Raw genomic sequence first — 18,956 nt, 5'->3', positions numbered from 1 at the left:
TGGTAGACCTTCATAGACTTTCACTAACTTTGCTCCAACCGGATCAGTTCCTAGCTCTTTGGCTCTATAATGGATACTGTTCTGCACTGTAGAACTCCTAGTCCAAGCTCACTGAATTACGGCCGCAGAAAAAAGTGACCTGTCAGTTATTTGCGGCCCCGTACAGGATCCCGGCAGGAGCGACAATGGCAACAAGGCCGTACTTTTACATAGTGTAAACATAGCCTCAGGCTGGGTTTACACTACGTATATTTCAGTCAGTATTGTGGTCCTCATATTGCAACCAAAACCAGGAGTGGATTAAAAACACAGAAAGATCTGTTCACACAATGTTGAAATTGAGTGGATGGCCGCCATATAACAGAAAAGAACTGCTATTATTTCAATATAACAGCCGTTGTTTTAAAATAACAGCAAATATTTGCCTTTAAATGGCGGCCATCCACTCAATTTCACCATTGTGTGAACAAATCCTATCTGTGTTTTCAATCCACTCGTGGTTTTGGTTGCAATATGAGGACCACAATACTGACTGAAATACACGTAGTGTGAACCCATCCTGAGACTGCGGCTTGTTAGGGGGGACCTGACAGGGGGCCAGGGCCCAGGTAGAACCACTGTAGAGAGCTATCTGAGCTGTGTCCTTTCTCCACAGAATCTCAACTAAGACTCCTCCCTCACCCAAGGGACTAACTTCCTTGTGAGACGCGCTGTGGTTGGGTGGAAAGAGTACAACAGAAGAGCAGAAAAGGAAAAAGGTTATAGGATAGAAGAAAGCAGAGATCCTACTGGTTTACAGAATCTAGTATACACAAATACAATAACCCTTTGAGAAACTTCAGCTGTGCAGCTTCCACACTTTATTTACACAATACAGCGACATCTAGTGGTCATCTCTAGTAACACTTAAGATGCAATAGTACTACAAAAAGTACAGACTTTTACGAAGGGTGTGGATAATAGTAACACCCCTAGTGGGATACCACATTGGCAACAACAGCTTTCACTGTTATGGGAGCATTTTCTGGTTGTCACTTTTGGAGAACCTGTGTATTTTGTACTATAGTGGGCACTGTTATGGTCAAACTGTAAAGTCTAAGATGCAAATACTCCAGCTTGCAGTACAGTCTTGGAATCCGTGAACCCATGGTCAAGGCCAGCTATATGTTTGATCACCATGCCTGCCTAGGAGTGACACCACTGCAGTATTCGTCTAGGAGAATTTAGTGCTGTATAAGCCAACAGAGAAATTACTGTTGGGGAAGTATACCGCTGTGATAGCAAACACAGGAGAGATCCGAACTAGAGAAAACTGCTGTTAAGTGTGCAGGAGAGGAAACTGCTGTGTTAGCCTCTTAGGGAAGATCTGTGTCTGACTATGTGGCTATATGTCTGTCTCTAGGGGAATACTGCTGTGTAGCCTGAACTGTGAGACGTGCTTAGAGAGTCTATATTGCTTGTTACACTGCCTACATAAAAATATCCTACCTAGAAAAAAGTACTAGCAATATTTCCTCTCACAGCAACTGGTTACAAACTGGGTATAAATGTGGGCACCACGCCTTGGCACTGGGCACCTAGACACTTTGTCCCACACAACAAGCCCACTGGCCATGACAGTCAGGATCTGGGATGACTACCACTAAGTATGAACAGCAGTTTACACCAATCACAGACGGGTACTCTGGTGAAAATCTTTTTCTTTCAAATCAACTGATTTAAGAATATTATATGGATTTGTAATTTACTTCTATTTAAAAATCTGAAGTCTTCCAGTATTTCTCAGATGCTGTATGTCCTGCAGGAAGTGGTGTATTCTTTCCAGGCTTACACAGTGCTCTCTGTTGCCGCCTCTGTCCATGACAGGAACAGTCCAGAGCAGTAGGAAATCTCAATAGAAAACCTCTACTGCTCTGGACAGTTCCTGACATTGACAGAGGTGGCAGCAGAGAGCACTGTGTAAGCCTGGAAGGAATACACCCCTTCCTGCAGGACATACAGCAGCAGATAAGTACTGGAAGCCTGGAGATTTTTTTTTAAAGAAGTAAAATAAAAATCTACATAACTTTCTGATACCACTTGACTTGAAAGAAAAAGATTTTCACTGAAGTATCCTTTTTACTTCCAGAAAGTTCTGACATTTTAGCTCACAGCAACAATGAAACAAATCATTAACTTTTTACAATCCCTAGCTGTGGATTGCCATGTAGGCAGCAGCGTAATTACCTTATCGCAACTAAACTCCTGCATTGCTATGCTGCATGAGAAGGCAATGGAATATAATGATATGCATAACTGGGAGACATGTTTTATGAATGCAATTACATTAATAACCATAATATCACTGCCATAAAGTGCAACTCTCCTTCTTGCATTACTACTAGTATATAACTGCAGTATGTCAGGATGGTATCTCTGCAGAGCATTATGCGTCCCTCTGCTCGTGCTGTTCGGCCGAGAAGGCACTGATTTTCTTGTATCCTGTTTCTGTGTTTTGTTTTGATGTGTGTGAACTCTGGTTTATTGCTCACCTGGGTTGGGAGACACACCCGACTTCACCTGCTGAGTTCTGTCTGGCCATGTCATGGTTAATCTGTGTTTTGGTTCTGCTGTGACTGACAGGTCTTCCTGCCAGTGGATCTGTCTTGTTCTCAGGTGTCTGTGCTTGGAGATCAGGGGGATGGTCCAATTATGTTCTGGATCAGAACCCTGGCCTCCTATATAACTACCTCAGTTTTGGATATCATTGCTGGTTATTGACTTGTCTCTGCCTGCTTGTGTGTTCTGTTTTCTGGTTTCTCCTGACTCCTGCTTAGTATTTTTGACCTCCCTTGTTTGCCGCCTGCCCCTGACCTCATTGCCTGTTTTCTGACTACGCTTTTGGATCCGATTTTGTACTTTTGCTGCCAGACTGTTGTGACCCAGATTGCTGACTATTCTTTATTGTGTTTTGTCTGTCTGTCTTGTCTTTGTGTCCCCCCTAGCCAGTGCAGGGACTGCCGCCCAGTTGCTCGCCGCCATCTTAGGGCGGATAGTGGCAAGTAGGTAGAGGACAGTGGGCGGGGCTGAGCTTAGGGCTCACTGTCTTGTCTTGTCCTGCTGTCCGGTTCCTAACACAGTATATGTCACATTATGTGTAGGTATAGTGAGCAATGCAAATGCCCAGCATACAACTGCAAATGTGGACCATAAGGCAGCATAATACTGTAAATCCACAAGCTCTATGACATTAGGAGCAATCATAAGAACCAGGAATCTAGTAATGGTGATCCAGTCCGCTTGCATGTAGACTGTGGACAATTATCAGACCAACCAATTTTAGTTAAAAAGTCACACTACAACATTTGGGGGCACACTGATCAATTAGCAGCCGGCATAATTATCTTTGGCTGGTCACCCTGAGATCAGTGATCTGTTTCTCGTATGGCTTTACTAGGCATTGCTCCCACCTAGCCAGAATCCTGCTCCACACTGATGAGGGGCAACACCCTGAAACAGCTGTCTGTGGATGGATACCTGTCCTTGGTTTTTCCCTTGTTATTACATTGACTTAAACTGCCACTTAATATGGTGGTTTTGGTGGTTTCCTTACAGGAGCCACCCCTTGGCTGGGTCCTTCCCGGAGGGATATCTGGCCAGTTCTGTGCTTAGAGACTCTTAAATGAGGCTCCATGGGCTCACTTTTTTGCATATTCACTAGGTCTATTTTATGTCACTGGAGGTCTATTACCTGCTAGCACCTACTTGGGCTGAAGCACTGGAGGCGGGCCGGCCCGCCCCCAGTCTGACAAATCCCCCTCCCTCCTGTCACGTGGATTCATTAGAATCAATAGAGCTGTATCATAGAGGGGCAGGGGTGTCCTATCACTGCGGGCAGGCCAGCCCGCCTCCAGTGCTTCAGCCCAGGCCCCTGTGTACATTCGCTTTAAGCTGAGGCCCCTGTGCTACACAGCAAGTCCCCCAGAAATATGTTGAATAACTATACACATAGTAACTTTACGTACTAGCGAGCTCACATAGGCCGGCCGCCATATATCTACTAATCCCCTGAATAATCAGGAACCAATATGTGGGGGTGCGTGTCATGGTGGTTTGCGGTGTAGCACAGCAGCTCACAATCTTTATTAACTATTTACACAATTTTCCAAACCACAAATAACAGTATAACAAGACAAATGGCCGAGTATGCTGTGATGTTCCTTACACAATATAATGTCGCCTGTAACAGACAACAGCCCTGACTAAACTATGTACAGGCCCAATATCTGTTCCAGAAAGTGTGGTGTGCATGCTTACTGGTCTCCTTAAAGGGGTTGTCCAGGATATTTTAATAAACTAGCATTGCATTGACTTCTGTTGGTGTTGCATATTCTACATACACTTCTATTTTTTATTAACAGCGCTTACTGTGTTCTCAGGCTCAGTCACATGACCGCTCTGCCTGTGTTTTCTTTACTTCCTGTGATGTCACGTTCCCTTTCTGTTTCCTGTTCCTGCCAGTAAGGGAACAGTGAGTCATCAGGTGGGTGGGGTTATGCATCCACATGGATTTAGCCACACCCCTAACATCTAACTAACATATGAGCCCAGAAGAAACTGCAGCACTAAGGACAGCAGGACAGACTACAATCTGTGTACAGCACTGCAGCATATGTTGGAGCTATAAACAGTAAATAAAGGAACCATGGGGGTGATCTATCAAAACTTGTGCAGAGGAACAGGGAAGCAGTCACCTATAGCAACCAGTCAGATTCTAGGTTTCATTTTTCAATACTTTTTTAAAAATGAAAGAAGCAATCTGATTGGTTGCTATGGGTAACTGCTCCCCTGCACAGACTTTGCTAAATCTTCCCCTATATTGTTACTATTGTAGTGTAAGGATGTATGAGGGCAGTACCTCATGTCAGTCACTATTCTATCTATTTCTTGCTGATGTAAACTTGTAACAGAATCCTGGCTCATTGGGACCCCACCCACCTGTAGGATTGCTACTTAGTGTATCTGTAATCCAGGACTACAACTCCTAGCATGTACATGTGTGCTGGGGTTTGTAGTCCTACAACAGTAGGAGTTGATTTGATGACATAAGTATTTAGCAGACACTGAGCCACCATGCTGCACTTGTAGTAATAGACACTTGTAGTAAAAGACACTTGTAATATTACAGACATTTCCCTGCTTATGGGTAGAGTGGGCGGAGCTAGATTCAGAGAGGAGGGGGTGGAGCTACAGGCTTGCAGAGCTGTGATCTCACTGCTGACCCCTGTGACCTGGAAGTTCTTTATGTAAACAAATACAAGTCCAAAAAGCAGCAACAGAGGAGGAGGCCAAGGGGCACAGAGGAGAAAAAAGGTGAGAGAAAACCACTAAGGCTGGGTTCACACTGCATTTTTAGCATACATTTAACGGATCCATCTTTTTAAAGGGACAAAAAAAATAGTGTCAGCAACGTTTTTGTGTCCGTCAAAAAAACGGATCCGTTTTGATCGTTTTTTTTATAATGGAAGTCAATGGAAAAATGGATCAAAACGGATGCACGCAAATGCATCCGTTTTTTATTTCAAAAAATGGATGAAAAAAACGGATTGCAAAAACGCAGTGTGAACCCAGCCTAAGAGAAAGGGACAAATTACATATTATTCACATTTCCAATAAGAAAAAAATGTTGGACAACCTCTTTAAGATAGACGGCTGGTCACTGTTACTGAATGAGGGGGCCCCTCTTGCCAAAGTCCTGTAGCAAAGATGGCGGTCGTTTCTCTTTACAACTGGATTTGACACAGCTCCTATGCTGTCTCAACAAATCTCACAACAGGACCAGTCACAGACCAGTATAGCTGCTCTCCACCGCAGTTAGGGGTCCCAGAAGAAGGATACTTCATGTGCAGCCTCCGACTGGGCCACCGGGGAGCCGGGGAAACCCCTGGTGGGCCCCTCCCCCTTCCTCCCTATTGGTGGGCCCCTGAACAGGAGGCTTCCCACTTACTTGCTCAAGGCCCCATATGCCGTACATTGCTCCCTGCAGGCAGCTGCACAGTCCTGTCACCTGGTCACTGTCTCTCTGTATAGTGAGGTGTATAGGGCCGGGCAGTGACCAGGGTGACAGGCAGCAGGGTGTAATGTGGAGCACGGTGTCTCTCTCCTCTCCCGGCCCCTCCCCCACCTCCTCCTCTCAGGCTGCTCTGTCGGGACACAGCCGGGGGAGGGGAAAGGGGCCCCGTGCTGCAGCTATGACAGGATGCCTGTAAACAGAAGGCCTCCTGCTGGGTGATGTCTCTGCATGTGGAGCTTCCTCAGATATCATCCCCCTCCCTCCCTCAGAGCAGACAGCTCCAGCTTCCATCTCCCTGGTCGGGACAGAAGGGGAGGGCAGCAGGGACTGTGCAGAATTCCTGTGCAGCTCTCTGATCTCTGCCACATACATCTCCTGCACACCTGCCCCTGCTCTTCATGAAGGGTGAGTGTGGTTATGTGTGTGTGCAAATATGTGTGTTATGTGAACATAATGTAGGATGATGTGTATGTGTGTAAGGGTATATGCTCCACTATCGCTATTACTATCCCCAATATACTATATTGCTATGTGTCAGCACTAGTATAGTATATTGGGGATAGTAGTAGTATGGCTGATACATAGCACTAGTATAGTATATTGGGGATAGTAGTAGTATGGCTGATACATAGCACTAGTATAGTATATAGGGGATAGTAGTAGTATGGCTGATACATAGCACTAGTATAGTATATTGGGGATAGTAGTAGTATGGCTGATACATAGCACTAGTATAGTATATTGGGGATAGTAGTTGTATGACTGACATAGCACTAGTATAGTATATTGGGGATAGTAGTAGTATGGCTGACATATAGCACTAGTATAGTATATTGGGGATAGTAGTTGTATAGCTATGTGTAAGCCATACAGCTACTATCCCCAATGTCCTATACTAGTGCTATGTGTCAGCCATACAAATACTATGCCCAATATACTATACTAGTGCTATGTCAGCCATACTACTACTATCCCCAATATACTATACTAGTGCTATGTATCAGCCATACTACTACTATCCCCAATATACTATACTAGTGCTATGTATCAGCCATACTACTACTATCCCCAATATACTATACTAGTGCTATGTATCAGCCATACTACTACTATCCCCAATATACTATACTAGTGCTATGTATCAGCCATACTACTACTATCCCCAATATACTATACTAGTGCTATGTATCAGCCATACTACTACTATCCCCAATATACTATACAGTGCTATGTGTCAGCCATACTACTACTATCCCCAATATACTATACTAGTGCTATGTGTCAGCCATACTACTACCCCAACATACTATACTGTGTGTGTCAGCCATACTACAGCTACCCCCAACATACTATTCTTTCTGTCAGCCATACTACTACTACTACCCCAACATACTATACTGTGTAGGACTAGGCCATACTACTACTACCCCAACATACTATATTGTGTGTCAGCCATACTACTATTACCCCAACATACTATACTGTGTGTGTCAGCCATACTACTACTACTACTACTACTCCCAACATACTATACTGTGTGTCTGCCATACTACTACCCCAACATACTACACTGTGTGCAGCCATACTACTACTACCCCCAACATACTATACTGTGTGTCAGCCATACTATTATTATTACTACCCCCCAACATACTATACTGTGTGTCAGCCATACTATTATTATTACTACCCCCCAACATACTATAGTGTGTGTCAGCCATACTATTACCCCAACATACTATACTGTGTGTGTGTGTCAGCCATACTACTACTACTCCAAACATACTACGCTGTGTGCAGCCATACTACTACTACTCCCAACATACTATACTGTGTGTCAGCCATACTACTACTACCCTCAACATACTATACTGTGTGTCAGCCATATTACTATTACCCCAACATACTATACTGTGTGTCAGCCATACTACTACTACTACTACTCCCAACATACTATACTGTGTGTCAGCCATACTACTACTACCCCCAACATACTATACTGTGTGTCTGACACTACTACCCCCAACATACTATACTGTGTGTCAGCCATACAACTACTAGCCCAACATACTATAGTGTGTCAGCCATACTACTACTACTCCCAACATACTACACTGTGTGCAGCCATACTACTACTACCCCCAACATACTATACTGTGTGTCAGCCATACTACTACTACCACCAACATACTATACTGTGTGTCAGCCATACTATTACTACCACCCCCAACATACTATACTGTGTGTCAGCCATACTGCTACTACCCCCAACATACTATACTGTGTGTCAGCCATACTACCACTACTACCCCCCAACATACTATACTGTGTGTGAGCCATACAACTACTACCACCAACATACAAAACCCTATAGCATACATATTACTGTACACAGTTGCATCTCTCTGGTTGTTTCACCATCTCACACTATTACCAGTGACTTGCTGCAGCTGTCATGTGGTTTTACAAGCTTATCAATACAGACCAGATGGAGGCAAAAGCAGTGGTACTGAAACAGCAGGGGATTTTTTGAGGTAGATAACAGTCCTTTCGTTATTTTATGATATTTTCACCCTTGATTGTCCGCTCATCTCTAGATAGGAGCTGTGCCAGCAGACCAATGGGCCACCTAGATGATCCTATTCAAAGATCGTCTGGGCAGCATCTCCCGCAGCTTGAGGTGCCACCCCCACCCCCCGCTCTTCCCCTCTTGATGTCTGTGCATGTAATAGCACAGACAGTGTGCAGGGAACAAGAAAACAAGAAGAAAGCAAGCGATGATCTGAAAGCTCAGCGCTCGCTTCCTCCTCAACAGCGGCCCCTTTATTGAGCCCACTCTCCCATCACTGCCGGTATCCTAAGTGCCTGGTCTTTGCTGCAGTCCTCTTCGTTGCTACTTCCATGATGTTCCAATGCCCCTCAAATGCCCCTTATTGGCCAATCCCTATCCCCATCCATAGCATTTGTAGTAGGTTTAGAAAACATTTGCAAAACCGGTGTAGGTTGTAGCCGCCTTATTGACCATCTTCACACTGTTTACAGTGGTAATTCTTCTGTCCTTAACCCCTTAAGGACCGGGCCGTTCTTTCCTCCTTCTGCTTAAAAGGCCATAGCACTTGCAATTTTTCACCTAGAGACCCACATGAGCCCTTAATTTTTGCATCACTAATTGTACTTCGCAATGACAGGCTGAATGTTTTCCTAAAGTACACTGCAAAAGCAGGAAAAAAAATAAATGTGTGTTGAAATTGAAAAAAACAAAACGCATTTTGTTTATTTGGGGGATATTTGTTTTTACGCCATTCGCCCTGGAGTAAAACTGACTTGTTATATATGTTTCTCAAGTTGTTACGATTACAACGATATGTAACATGTATAACTTTTATATTATGTGATGGCCTGGCGATTTATGTTCCTTAAAATCGCTCCATTCCCATGCCTATAGCGCTTTTATCCTTTGGTCTATGGGGCTGTGTGAGTTGTCATTTTTTGCACCATGATGTGTTCTTTCTATCGGTACCTTGATTGCGCATATGTGACTTTTTGATCGCTTTTTATTACATTTTTTCTGGATTTGATGCGACCGAAAATGCGCAATTTTGCGCTTTGAGATTTTTTGGCGCTTACGCAGTTTACCGTGCGAGATCAGGAATGTGATAAATGAATAGTTCGGGCGATTACGCACGTGGCGACACCAAATATGTTTATTTATTTTTATTTATAACACGGGAAAAGGGGGGATTCAAACTTTTATTAGGGGAGGGGGCTTTTTATTATTAATGACACTTTTTTTTTTTTTACACTTATACTGGAAGCCCCCCTGGGGTTAGGGTTATTCCCCCTGGGGGACTCCTAGTATAAGTACACTGATCTCTCACTACAATCTATGCTGCATAGATATACAGCATAGATCGATGAGATAGGCACTCGATCACCGAATGCCGTGACGGGATCAGCGCCATTACGGTGCAGACCCCTGACGAAGTAGGATATGTGGATCACTCCTCCAGGACAACATCCCGGAGGAGCGATCCACCCCACTAGACACCAGGGACCAGCTCCTGAAGGTAATCTGATGCAGCTGTCAAAGTTGATTACCTGATTAGCGGGCACGGCGATTGGACCGTGCCTGCTCATAGCCGTGGTCCCGGGCTACATGCGGCGCCCGCTCTGAACTCCCTTACCGACCGCAGGGCGTAAATATACGCCCGCGGTCGTTAAGGGGTTAATTTTTTAGGTTTGGAGGTAGTGAGAAGCAACAGATATGGAGGGGATGGGCACAAGAGACTGCTGAGGAAAGAAGCTCTCTGGATTATGTGTACTAACACTACTGGACCGGCTGGTCTGAATGATAAAAATGACATGAGCGTATTTTTGTGATTTCCTTGTGGCTCTCTCCTGTTGCCTCCTCCTGTACAGTGCTTCTGTTTTCAATATGTGCCTTTTGGTTTGTTATTATGTGCTCAACTTGGTATCTAATATTTATGTATATACTAATATATTTGTTGGTTGGGACATTTGTAGAACAACGTTTCAACTGCTATCCAATGTGTAATTGTTTTAATGAGTGGACGGTGCTTTTGGTATTTAAGTAAGCCCTGCCCATATGACATGTGTAAGTGGGAAGATGCTTTGATACGCGAAACGGCTGTCACTTGATATTTGTTATGCGTTTTTTTTACTCTGCTGTTAGCCTTAATAAAGCAAAAGTATGGTTGAGAACAGACTATTTGAGGAGGAGGAGGAGGCAGTACCTGCACCCAGGCCAGTGTGATTGAGAACAGACTATTCATGGAGGAAAAGAAGGATGTTCAGCCTTGGAGTGGTGGCCTGGGAATCCTTGCTGATGATGTTATTCACCGCACTTTCAAGAACACGGACGAGTGGGATAATGTCGTTGATGCCTGCTCATAGAGTCACGTCCTCAAAAGGGATCAACAATTGGCACGACATGTTCGAAGAAACCTGTGCACTATGAGGTTTATCACATGTCCCATACAAGGTGTATGACTCAGCCCTCCCTGCTGCACTGCAGTGAAAAGGTTCCTCCCCTTGCGGGCTACAATACTTCCTACCGTTAGTTGACCTTGGGTCAGCCATTCATATTTCTCCTACCTGATGGTCCGGAGGAGCTCCTGCCACTGTGGCTCCGTTCACCCAGGCTCACAAAATAGAGGACAGCCTGAGAGCGCCGGGCCTGACATCGTTGGTAAGACACTGGGGCAGGTTGGACTGCAGTCAAAGAGGTGGATGATTGCAAGCTGGTGGAGGCAGAACTTGCGCAGAACTGGCCCCCTAAAGCACCGGGGAGGTGAGAGTGGCAAGAATGGGCTAACTTTTTGGTGGTCTTCTGGGGGAATGTTGACCCAATGGGCAGTAACAGACATGTACTGCCCTTGCCCATAATTTAAGGACCAGACATCAGCACTGGGGTGCATGGTCTTGGACACCAAGAATCCCAATGAGTCGCCAACATTTTTCTTCAAAACTGTGCAGTGATGGGACAGCTGATGAGACTTTTTTTTCTGGGACAGTGATGGGACTTTTTTTTTGGACTGTTTTTTCAAAACTTTTTTTGTTGCGGCTAAACGGGGTTCTCCTATTTATTTGAACCAGATTTGTAAAGATATAATCTGAGATTTTCCCTTAATAAATTTGATAAGGTTAAACACTGAAGTTGCTTTCATGTGTCACATTACATTTTTGATTAGGCAGCACCCAGGTATATCTGAGGAGACTAATTTAAGGTCTCACCCTAGCAGGGGTAACAGCACACATCTCGATATTCACAGAAAACCAGGATACAAGGCATTATAGGAGTAATAACCTTGTATCCTGGTCTATTCTGTGTAAAAAAATACAATTTTGCATCGCCGTTTTTATTTTTACCAGATTCGTAACCAACTTTCTCAAAGTTCGTAAAGAATCTGGTTCGTAACAGTTCGGTTCACTCATCCCTAGTTCTAATCTCCCTGGTCATGGTTTCTATTTATAACTGGGCCATGATACTAAAAAGTCATTGGGCCCTATTCCACAGTAACGATAATCGGCCGGATCGGCCCCATTTGGCCCAATTCGGCCGATTATCGTTTGGTGAAATAGAGAGAACGATCAGCCGATGATCGTGTCATCGGCTGATCGTTCATTTAGGGCCAGACCTAAAATCATCGTTCCCCCACTGCGCATCGCTACGCATCAGTTTAGAAGCTTCTTGACACAATCTGAGGTAACCGGAGATGTATCTGTGGAAGGATTATCGGGCCTGCTTTCAAAGCCTGCTTGTCTCTTTACTTGACATCATAGAAAATTATAAGAAATTAGCCAATACATCAGAGAAAAAAGAATGTTTAACCTCAACTAGTCTGGTATATCCTTTGGAGCAATTTCCAAAATCCTAAAGGTCCCATATTCATATCTGTTTACATGATAATATGCAGGTTTAAACCTTATTGGACCGCAGTGCTATTACAACGTTTAGAAAGGAGATGCATTCCTAGAGGTTAATGGACAATGCTAAAGATACGGAAAAAAAAAAATCAAACAACGAGCGCACAACAAACAACAAACAACAGTAAATGGCCCTTACTAATATTGCGGGACTTGACTTCTGGTCTTATAGAAGACAAATGGACGTGTTTGGCAATAAAGGCCATGGGTATGTATGGAGGAAAAAGAAGGAGCTAAAAAAACACCATCCCAACTATAATGCAAGGGGAATAGCAGCATCATGTTGTTAGTTTTTTTTTTCCCAGGAGGGACTGCTGCAATTCACAAAACAGATGGCATTAGGAGAAAGGAAAGCTATGTGGAGATATTAAAGCTACACCTAAGATATTGAAGCCAAAAAGTTAAAGCTTTATCCTCCATATGGATGAATAATCCAAGACTCCTTGCTGTGGCTTAAAGGGCTACTCTGACATCAGGTGGCAGGGCTTGAGCTCAGAGATAAGATCCAGCCGAGCCATCTGTGACATCAGAGGATGATGTATTGTCGGAGGAGTCGGGGAGCTGGAGACAATACTATATTATGTAATTCTTCCATTTTCAATTTCTTGGTATTATTGATGACATCTTTATTAAGTTATATGTCTTAGGGTGATAGATTCAGATGGAGTTTTTGTTACAGACGCCCACTTCTCTCCAGCTATCGCCGGGATGCAGGTTCGCCTGTTCTCTAGCCCCTCCCTCCTGGAGGGCTAACTTGCTATGATCCCACTATCAACGGCGCCATGTCTCCACTGCCTATAGTGCAAGTGCCAGCTCAATAAAATTTAAAGGGGCAGTATGCCCTTGCTTGGTTCATTACACAAAGCACTTCTCTATACACTCCTGCCCCTGTCCTAACCTGGAGCTTCTGCATTGCTTTCTGAGTATTGTGGTCCCAGCTTTCCTACCCGTGACTCATGTCTGAGCTTCCTGTTGTGTGGTCCTGCCTATGTGTCTCCAGCTGCACCTCCCCTGCTACGGCTAGCAAGCCAAGCCAGGGGTAGCAGCCTCAGGGTCGCCTGCCGCAGTAAATCTCCCGCGCCTTGTGGCAGACTCAGGTGTGGACCCGCAGCCCCTTAGACTCTGCTCCTGGTGCGGCTTACATCATCGCTACAACCACAACTTCTATTGTTACAGTTTCTGATACCAGAATACATTTTTAATGACAACAAAGTGAATATGAGGGAGAACCCTAACTTTAACACCATTGAAAATGTGTGAGCAGTACTGAATGTACTGAAGACATTGCTACTAAACACTAACAACCTGAAAAGGTAAAATAAATCATATGGTTCAGAGATTTCATCAGATTCATTTTTAATTCTTTAAATGTATGAAGAAATGCAAAATTTTGTGAAAAATTGTTCAGAATTGGAATAATAGAATCAGAATATCCTTCCAGAAATATATGGGAAATTCTTGGAGTGAGTTCAAACTCACGGTAACAAAAATTGCCACCTTATTGTGACATCTGAAGAGGGGGACAATCTCTTGTTCTATACAGAAATAGAATGGTGAATGGTTTCTTTATAGATGGTCCTTAACAATTCATGGTGACTAGAAGCATCCTACGTTCCCAGCTGTGTTGTCTAGCAGTCAGCAGCAATCCACTGAAGAGAACCCTTCATGAGATAATGGATGTGTGTGGTCTTCCAAATGGCTTCTTTGATACTGTATATTTTAGCACTTAAAGTTTTCTGTCTGTTGATGGTGTTTCTGTGTATAATATGTCTTAGTATGGTCCCAGGCTAAGATCTCAGAGATCACATTGTATGAATGGAGCCAGACTATAGACTAGCTGCACCAACACGTAACTAGAGATGAGCGAACCGGGTTCGGGTTCCAGTCGATCCAAACGCAAACGTTCGGTATTTGATTAGCTGGGGCTGCTGAACTTGGATAAAGCTCTAAGGTTGTCTGGTAAACGTGGATACAGCCAATGACTATATCCATGTTTTCCACATAGCCTTAGGGCTTTATCCAAGTTCAGCAGCCTCCGCTAATCAAATGCCAAAAGTTCGGGTTCGGATCGACTCGAGCATGCTCGAGGTGTGCTCATCTCTACACGTAACGCCTTCCACACAGTCATTCAGAAAAGGCTCTGTGACTTCTGCTTCAGGGTCATATTAGAGGTTCAGAGCTGGAACAGATATTGGCAAGAAGAACTTCTGATACATCAGACATTCTCATTGGTTGACAACCTCTTTTTCGGCTTAGCCCCCCAAAAAATTACAGTAAGAAATAATAATTTGGATAGCCAAAAATGAACAACTTATCACAACAACCTACTGGGGAAAAGTCATGGCAGTATCTATTATTTTTTATCACTAGCTAGTTCAGATTTCCACCATTGACTAGATATAGAGAACTCTGGATTGCTAGACTGTAAGCTCTCTCCAATACAGGTCTGTAAGACTGCAGAGCAGGGATAGGGAACCTTTGGCCCTCCAGCTGTTGCAAAACTACAATTCCCATCATGCCTGGACATTCAAAGCCGAAGGCATGATGGGAATTGTAGTTTTGCAACAGCTGGAGGCCCGAAGGTTCCCCATCCCTGCTGTAGAGTTTACAGAGAGAAGAACCCATTAAATGCAATACATAACTCACAAACTACCCACCAGGGGTCCAAAAAAAATAACACATGGCAAGTGACATGCAGCTTCACAGTCTTGACCTCTTGGGCTTTAAAACATAAAGGCCAACTTTGAGCATTTTAGAGCAGATCTGAAAACAACCAAAGGAAGCATTTGCTGTTGCCAGAAATAAAAAGTTAAGAACAATTCTTAATGGTTTAATTGCTATGTAGTTGATAGAATAACCCTCCATAGTGTTCACCTGGATCTCTGACAACAGTCTCTATGAAGGCACCTACCCTACATTTCCTTTGTATTGGGAACCAGTTCTATATAACTTTTAAGTCTAAGGCCGCATAGTGACTTACGCAATTTCCACTTGCAAGCGTCACTGTTGCATTAACGGTACTGCAGTACTGCCAAAACCATCAGTTCAATGGCAGCACAGCAATGACTGACCAAAATCTCTGATGTACCCCAAAGGATACAATTCTACAATAAACTTTACAAAGACTTCAAGAAGAAGTGTAAGGAGCCATAACTAGTAGACGGTAGGAAGTGGTTAAGCCAACCACCGCCGCACTCCTCCCAGTCCAGTATGGTTTCCCCATGAATGTCGGCCTGTTCCAGTCTTTCATTGGCAAGCTGAAGGATATTAAAATGCAAAGTGAATGTGGTGGGACAGAAGGCAGGCATGGGGGAGAGGAGGTCTGGAGGCCTCCCAGATTCAGCACCACTTCTCTTTGTTACACTACAGCAAAGTACCAGAGCACCCTTACTTTTCCAGAACGCAAAGACTTACTCATCGGAAACGCAGGCTGTTCGGTATAGCTAAGGGTTAACTGATACAACCGCGGCTTAAATATTGACCGACATGCTCCATACTATTCATTAGCATCTAATGTATCTTATGTCAGTGCTGTAACATGGATTGTATCACAGCAAATTCAATATGCTATTTCTATGCTAGACCAGGCCATACTTCTGATCAGTGCCATGCCATACCAGCCCAATACCTAAACGTGGCATCCTAATAGTCAATTGCAAAACCATGGCGATTACTTACATGACATATTAATGTACCCATTATATGTATATATATATATATATATATATATATATATATATATATATATATATATTTAGGGCATAGAATGACAAGACAAGTTAATAGCAATTCATTATGACCTTGAGGAGGACCAATACCTATACCAATCAAACATGGCTACAAGATTGCTAGCTCCTTGGCACAGGATTAGACGCATCTTGTCCTGATGAGATGTTGTAACACGTATAAGTATAAGCACAAATACTGCGACTGGAAGCCAAATGGTCAATGATTTAATAACAAGCGACGATTAACCTTAGCCGATGTAATAGCCCCCTATGGCCAATGTGTGGTCCCCATCCCAGCCCCCGATGCTGCTGGTGCAGACCCCCCTCCCAGCCTCTCCCTCTCAGCACACTGTACCTTGCCATTGTCCTGCCCCTGCAGCAGCTCCTTCCCACCGGAATACTTGATCTCAATGCCTGGGGTCCTGTCTTCCCTTTCTCCAGGAGAGCTGATGACAGAGCCAGAGATCTCACTCACATCACTGGCTGTCTCACTGAAATTATCCCCATCCAAATCCGCCCTGCTGCTGCTTCTTGGGGTGCGGGTGCCCTTCTTGCCCACACTGTAGGCATCAAAATCTATAGTCTTGTTCTCATAAGCCCCTTCTACAGAGGCAAACATGCCCCCATACTTCACCCTAGGGGTCTGGGCAGTGGTCCCTGGTCTGGCCAGATAGACAGGGAGATCATCTTCTTTATTCCAGTTTCTTTTCCTCTCTGATGCCATGCTGCACCCCTAATGCCCTCCTCTCACTGGGTGGAAGGATGGATGGATGGATGAGGAGCTCTTGCTGCTGATGCTGCTGCTGATGCTGCTGCTGGTGATCATATAAAATGCAGCAGTGCGGTGTCTGGATAGAAAGACACAAGGACCCTATTGTTACCAACAGCAGCAGCAGATGAGGGGAGGAAATGTGCAGTCAAAGGAGGCAACAATCCTGGAGGTAGAGGCTGGATCTGCACATGGAAGGCAAACAGCAGGCTCTGGGCTCTGCTGATGGAGAGGGCTGGTGCCTGCTAGGGAAAGACAGCAGCAGCACAGGCAGGCAGGCACTACTCAAGGCACTGCCTTGCTCTAGGGGGACACCTCTAGGAAGCAACCTCATTCAGGAGAACCACTCATGGGAGATAGATGGGACCCTCCTCTTCCTGAAGGACTGGCTAGCAGCTGGAGAATAGGCTGGACAGGACTGGACCCTGGACTGGAGCCTCACACATGAGACAGACAGACAGACAGACAGGTAGACAGGCAGCAAGATGGATGGAGAGATGAAGAAAGAGAGATAGATAGATAGATAGATAGATAGATAGATAGATAGATAGATAGATAGATAGGAGATAGAGAGTGGTGATAGATAGATAATAGATAGATAATTAGATAAAGAGTGATTATAGATAGGGAGCGATGATAGAAGTATCAATATTTATCAATAATCCAAGTGTAAGACTTTCCATATATATATATATATATATATATATATATATATATATATATATATATAGAGTTTGTATATACCAAATAAACATATCAATATTTATCTTTAATACAAGTGTAACATTACTAGCTATTCTGATACAAGACTTCCCACACTCCTATATATATATATATATATATATATATATATATATATAGTATGTATATATATATACACTGTATATAGACATGTATATACCCAATAGACGTATCAATGTTTATTTATCATCAACATTGTTACCTTATGATAGAAGATCCCATCTATTGTATGCCACTAGTACATATAACCCTCAATATTTCAGATGATCATAGAGGAACATAGAGACATATTGTGCTGTGATAAAAGCAAAATAGCAAGACACCTATGTTATTGCAGTGCTGCAGATACTGTAGCATTAATCCTTATAGTACCTGGGTCTGTTACTTGGTGAATTATCTAATATTTTTACTAATTCTCTCTATGGGTTACATTATTTCTTCAAATACATACCTCCAGCTGCTGCAGAACTTTGTTTTTTTTTTTGTTTTTTTTTGCAGATTCTGGAATTCAAGAATTCAAGAACTCAAGAAATGACATGTCACTGTTTCACATGGAATTTGGATCAGTGTCAGAAATGTATACGCCGAAATTCCTGTTTATGAACATAATCACTAAACTGTATGTGAGATATAGTGCAGATGTATAGAGATATTGTAAATGTATTTGCAAAAATATTTAACTTGACTAGTCCTACTACTACTATGTAATTTGAGATGGGAGTAGCCCTTTAAGGCTCTGCAGCTGCAGCAGCTGAAGTGTAACTCCCATAGACTGCAGTGTAGACGGCCACAAGAATGTAAGGCTACCACTCTTCTAGGTGGCCGCTATAGGGTTCAGACAGGGTCTGGATATCAGAGGTAGATTGGTAATCAATCATTATAGGGCTGTAAAATGTGTAATAAGTCTGTACCGTTCCCAGTAATGGGGGATCACAGCATGAGTTGCTGTGCAAGGTTCAGTGCAGAATGCATGTAAGCATTACGCTTGGCCTATATGCTGTTTTGTCATACATAAAGGCATCATCTCCATGTATAGATGTAACAGAGGTGAGTACCTGTGACTTTCTATAGGTCCAAACATAAAAAACAGCAGTAAAGAAAAAAGCAGCATGTCCAGAAATGGTGTGACATTACAGTTTAGCCATTGTCCGCCATCAGCCATAATGATATATGACACCCCGCCTGCTGTGTCTATAACATATCACCTGGCACAGTCCGA

The 18,956-nt window shown here is 43.6% G+C and overlaps 1 protein-coding gene across 1 annotated transcript in view; it reads right to left on the bottom strand.

Moving 5' to 3' along the window:
- The window catches only part of CRMP1 (collapsin response mediator protein 1), a 58,524-nt gene extending 41,294 nt beyond the window's left edge, over positions 1 to 17,230 (bottom strand). The window contains exon 1 of the mRNA XM_069976432.1: positions 16,583 to 17,230. Within this exon, the coding sequence (XP_069832533.1) occupies positions 16,583 to 16,951 (369 nt within the window). The 5' untranslated portion in view covers positions 16,952 to 17,230. The remainder of the gene's footprint in view (positions 1 to 16,582) is intronic.
- Between the last annotated feature and the right edge of the window lie 1,726 nt (positions 17,231 to 18,956).

Source organism: Dendropsophus ebraccatus, chromosome 7 (genome assembly GCF_027789765.1).
Source record: "Dendropsophus ebraccatus isolate aDenEbr1 chromosome 7, aDenEbr1.pat, whole genome shotgun sequence".
Classification (NCBI taxonomy): Eukaryota; Metazoa; Chordata; class Amphibia; order Anura; family Hylidae; genus Dendropsophus; species Dendropsophus ebraccatus.
Note: the sequence above shows the minus strand (reverse complement) of the source record. Positions and strands in the feature narration are given on the sequence as shown.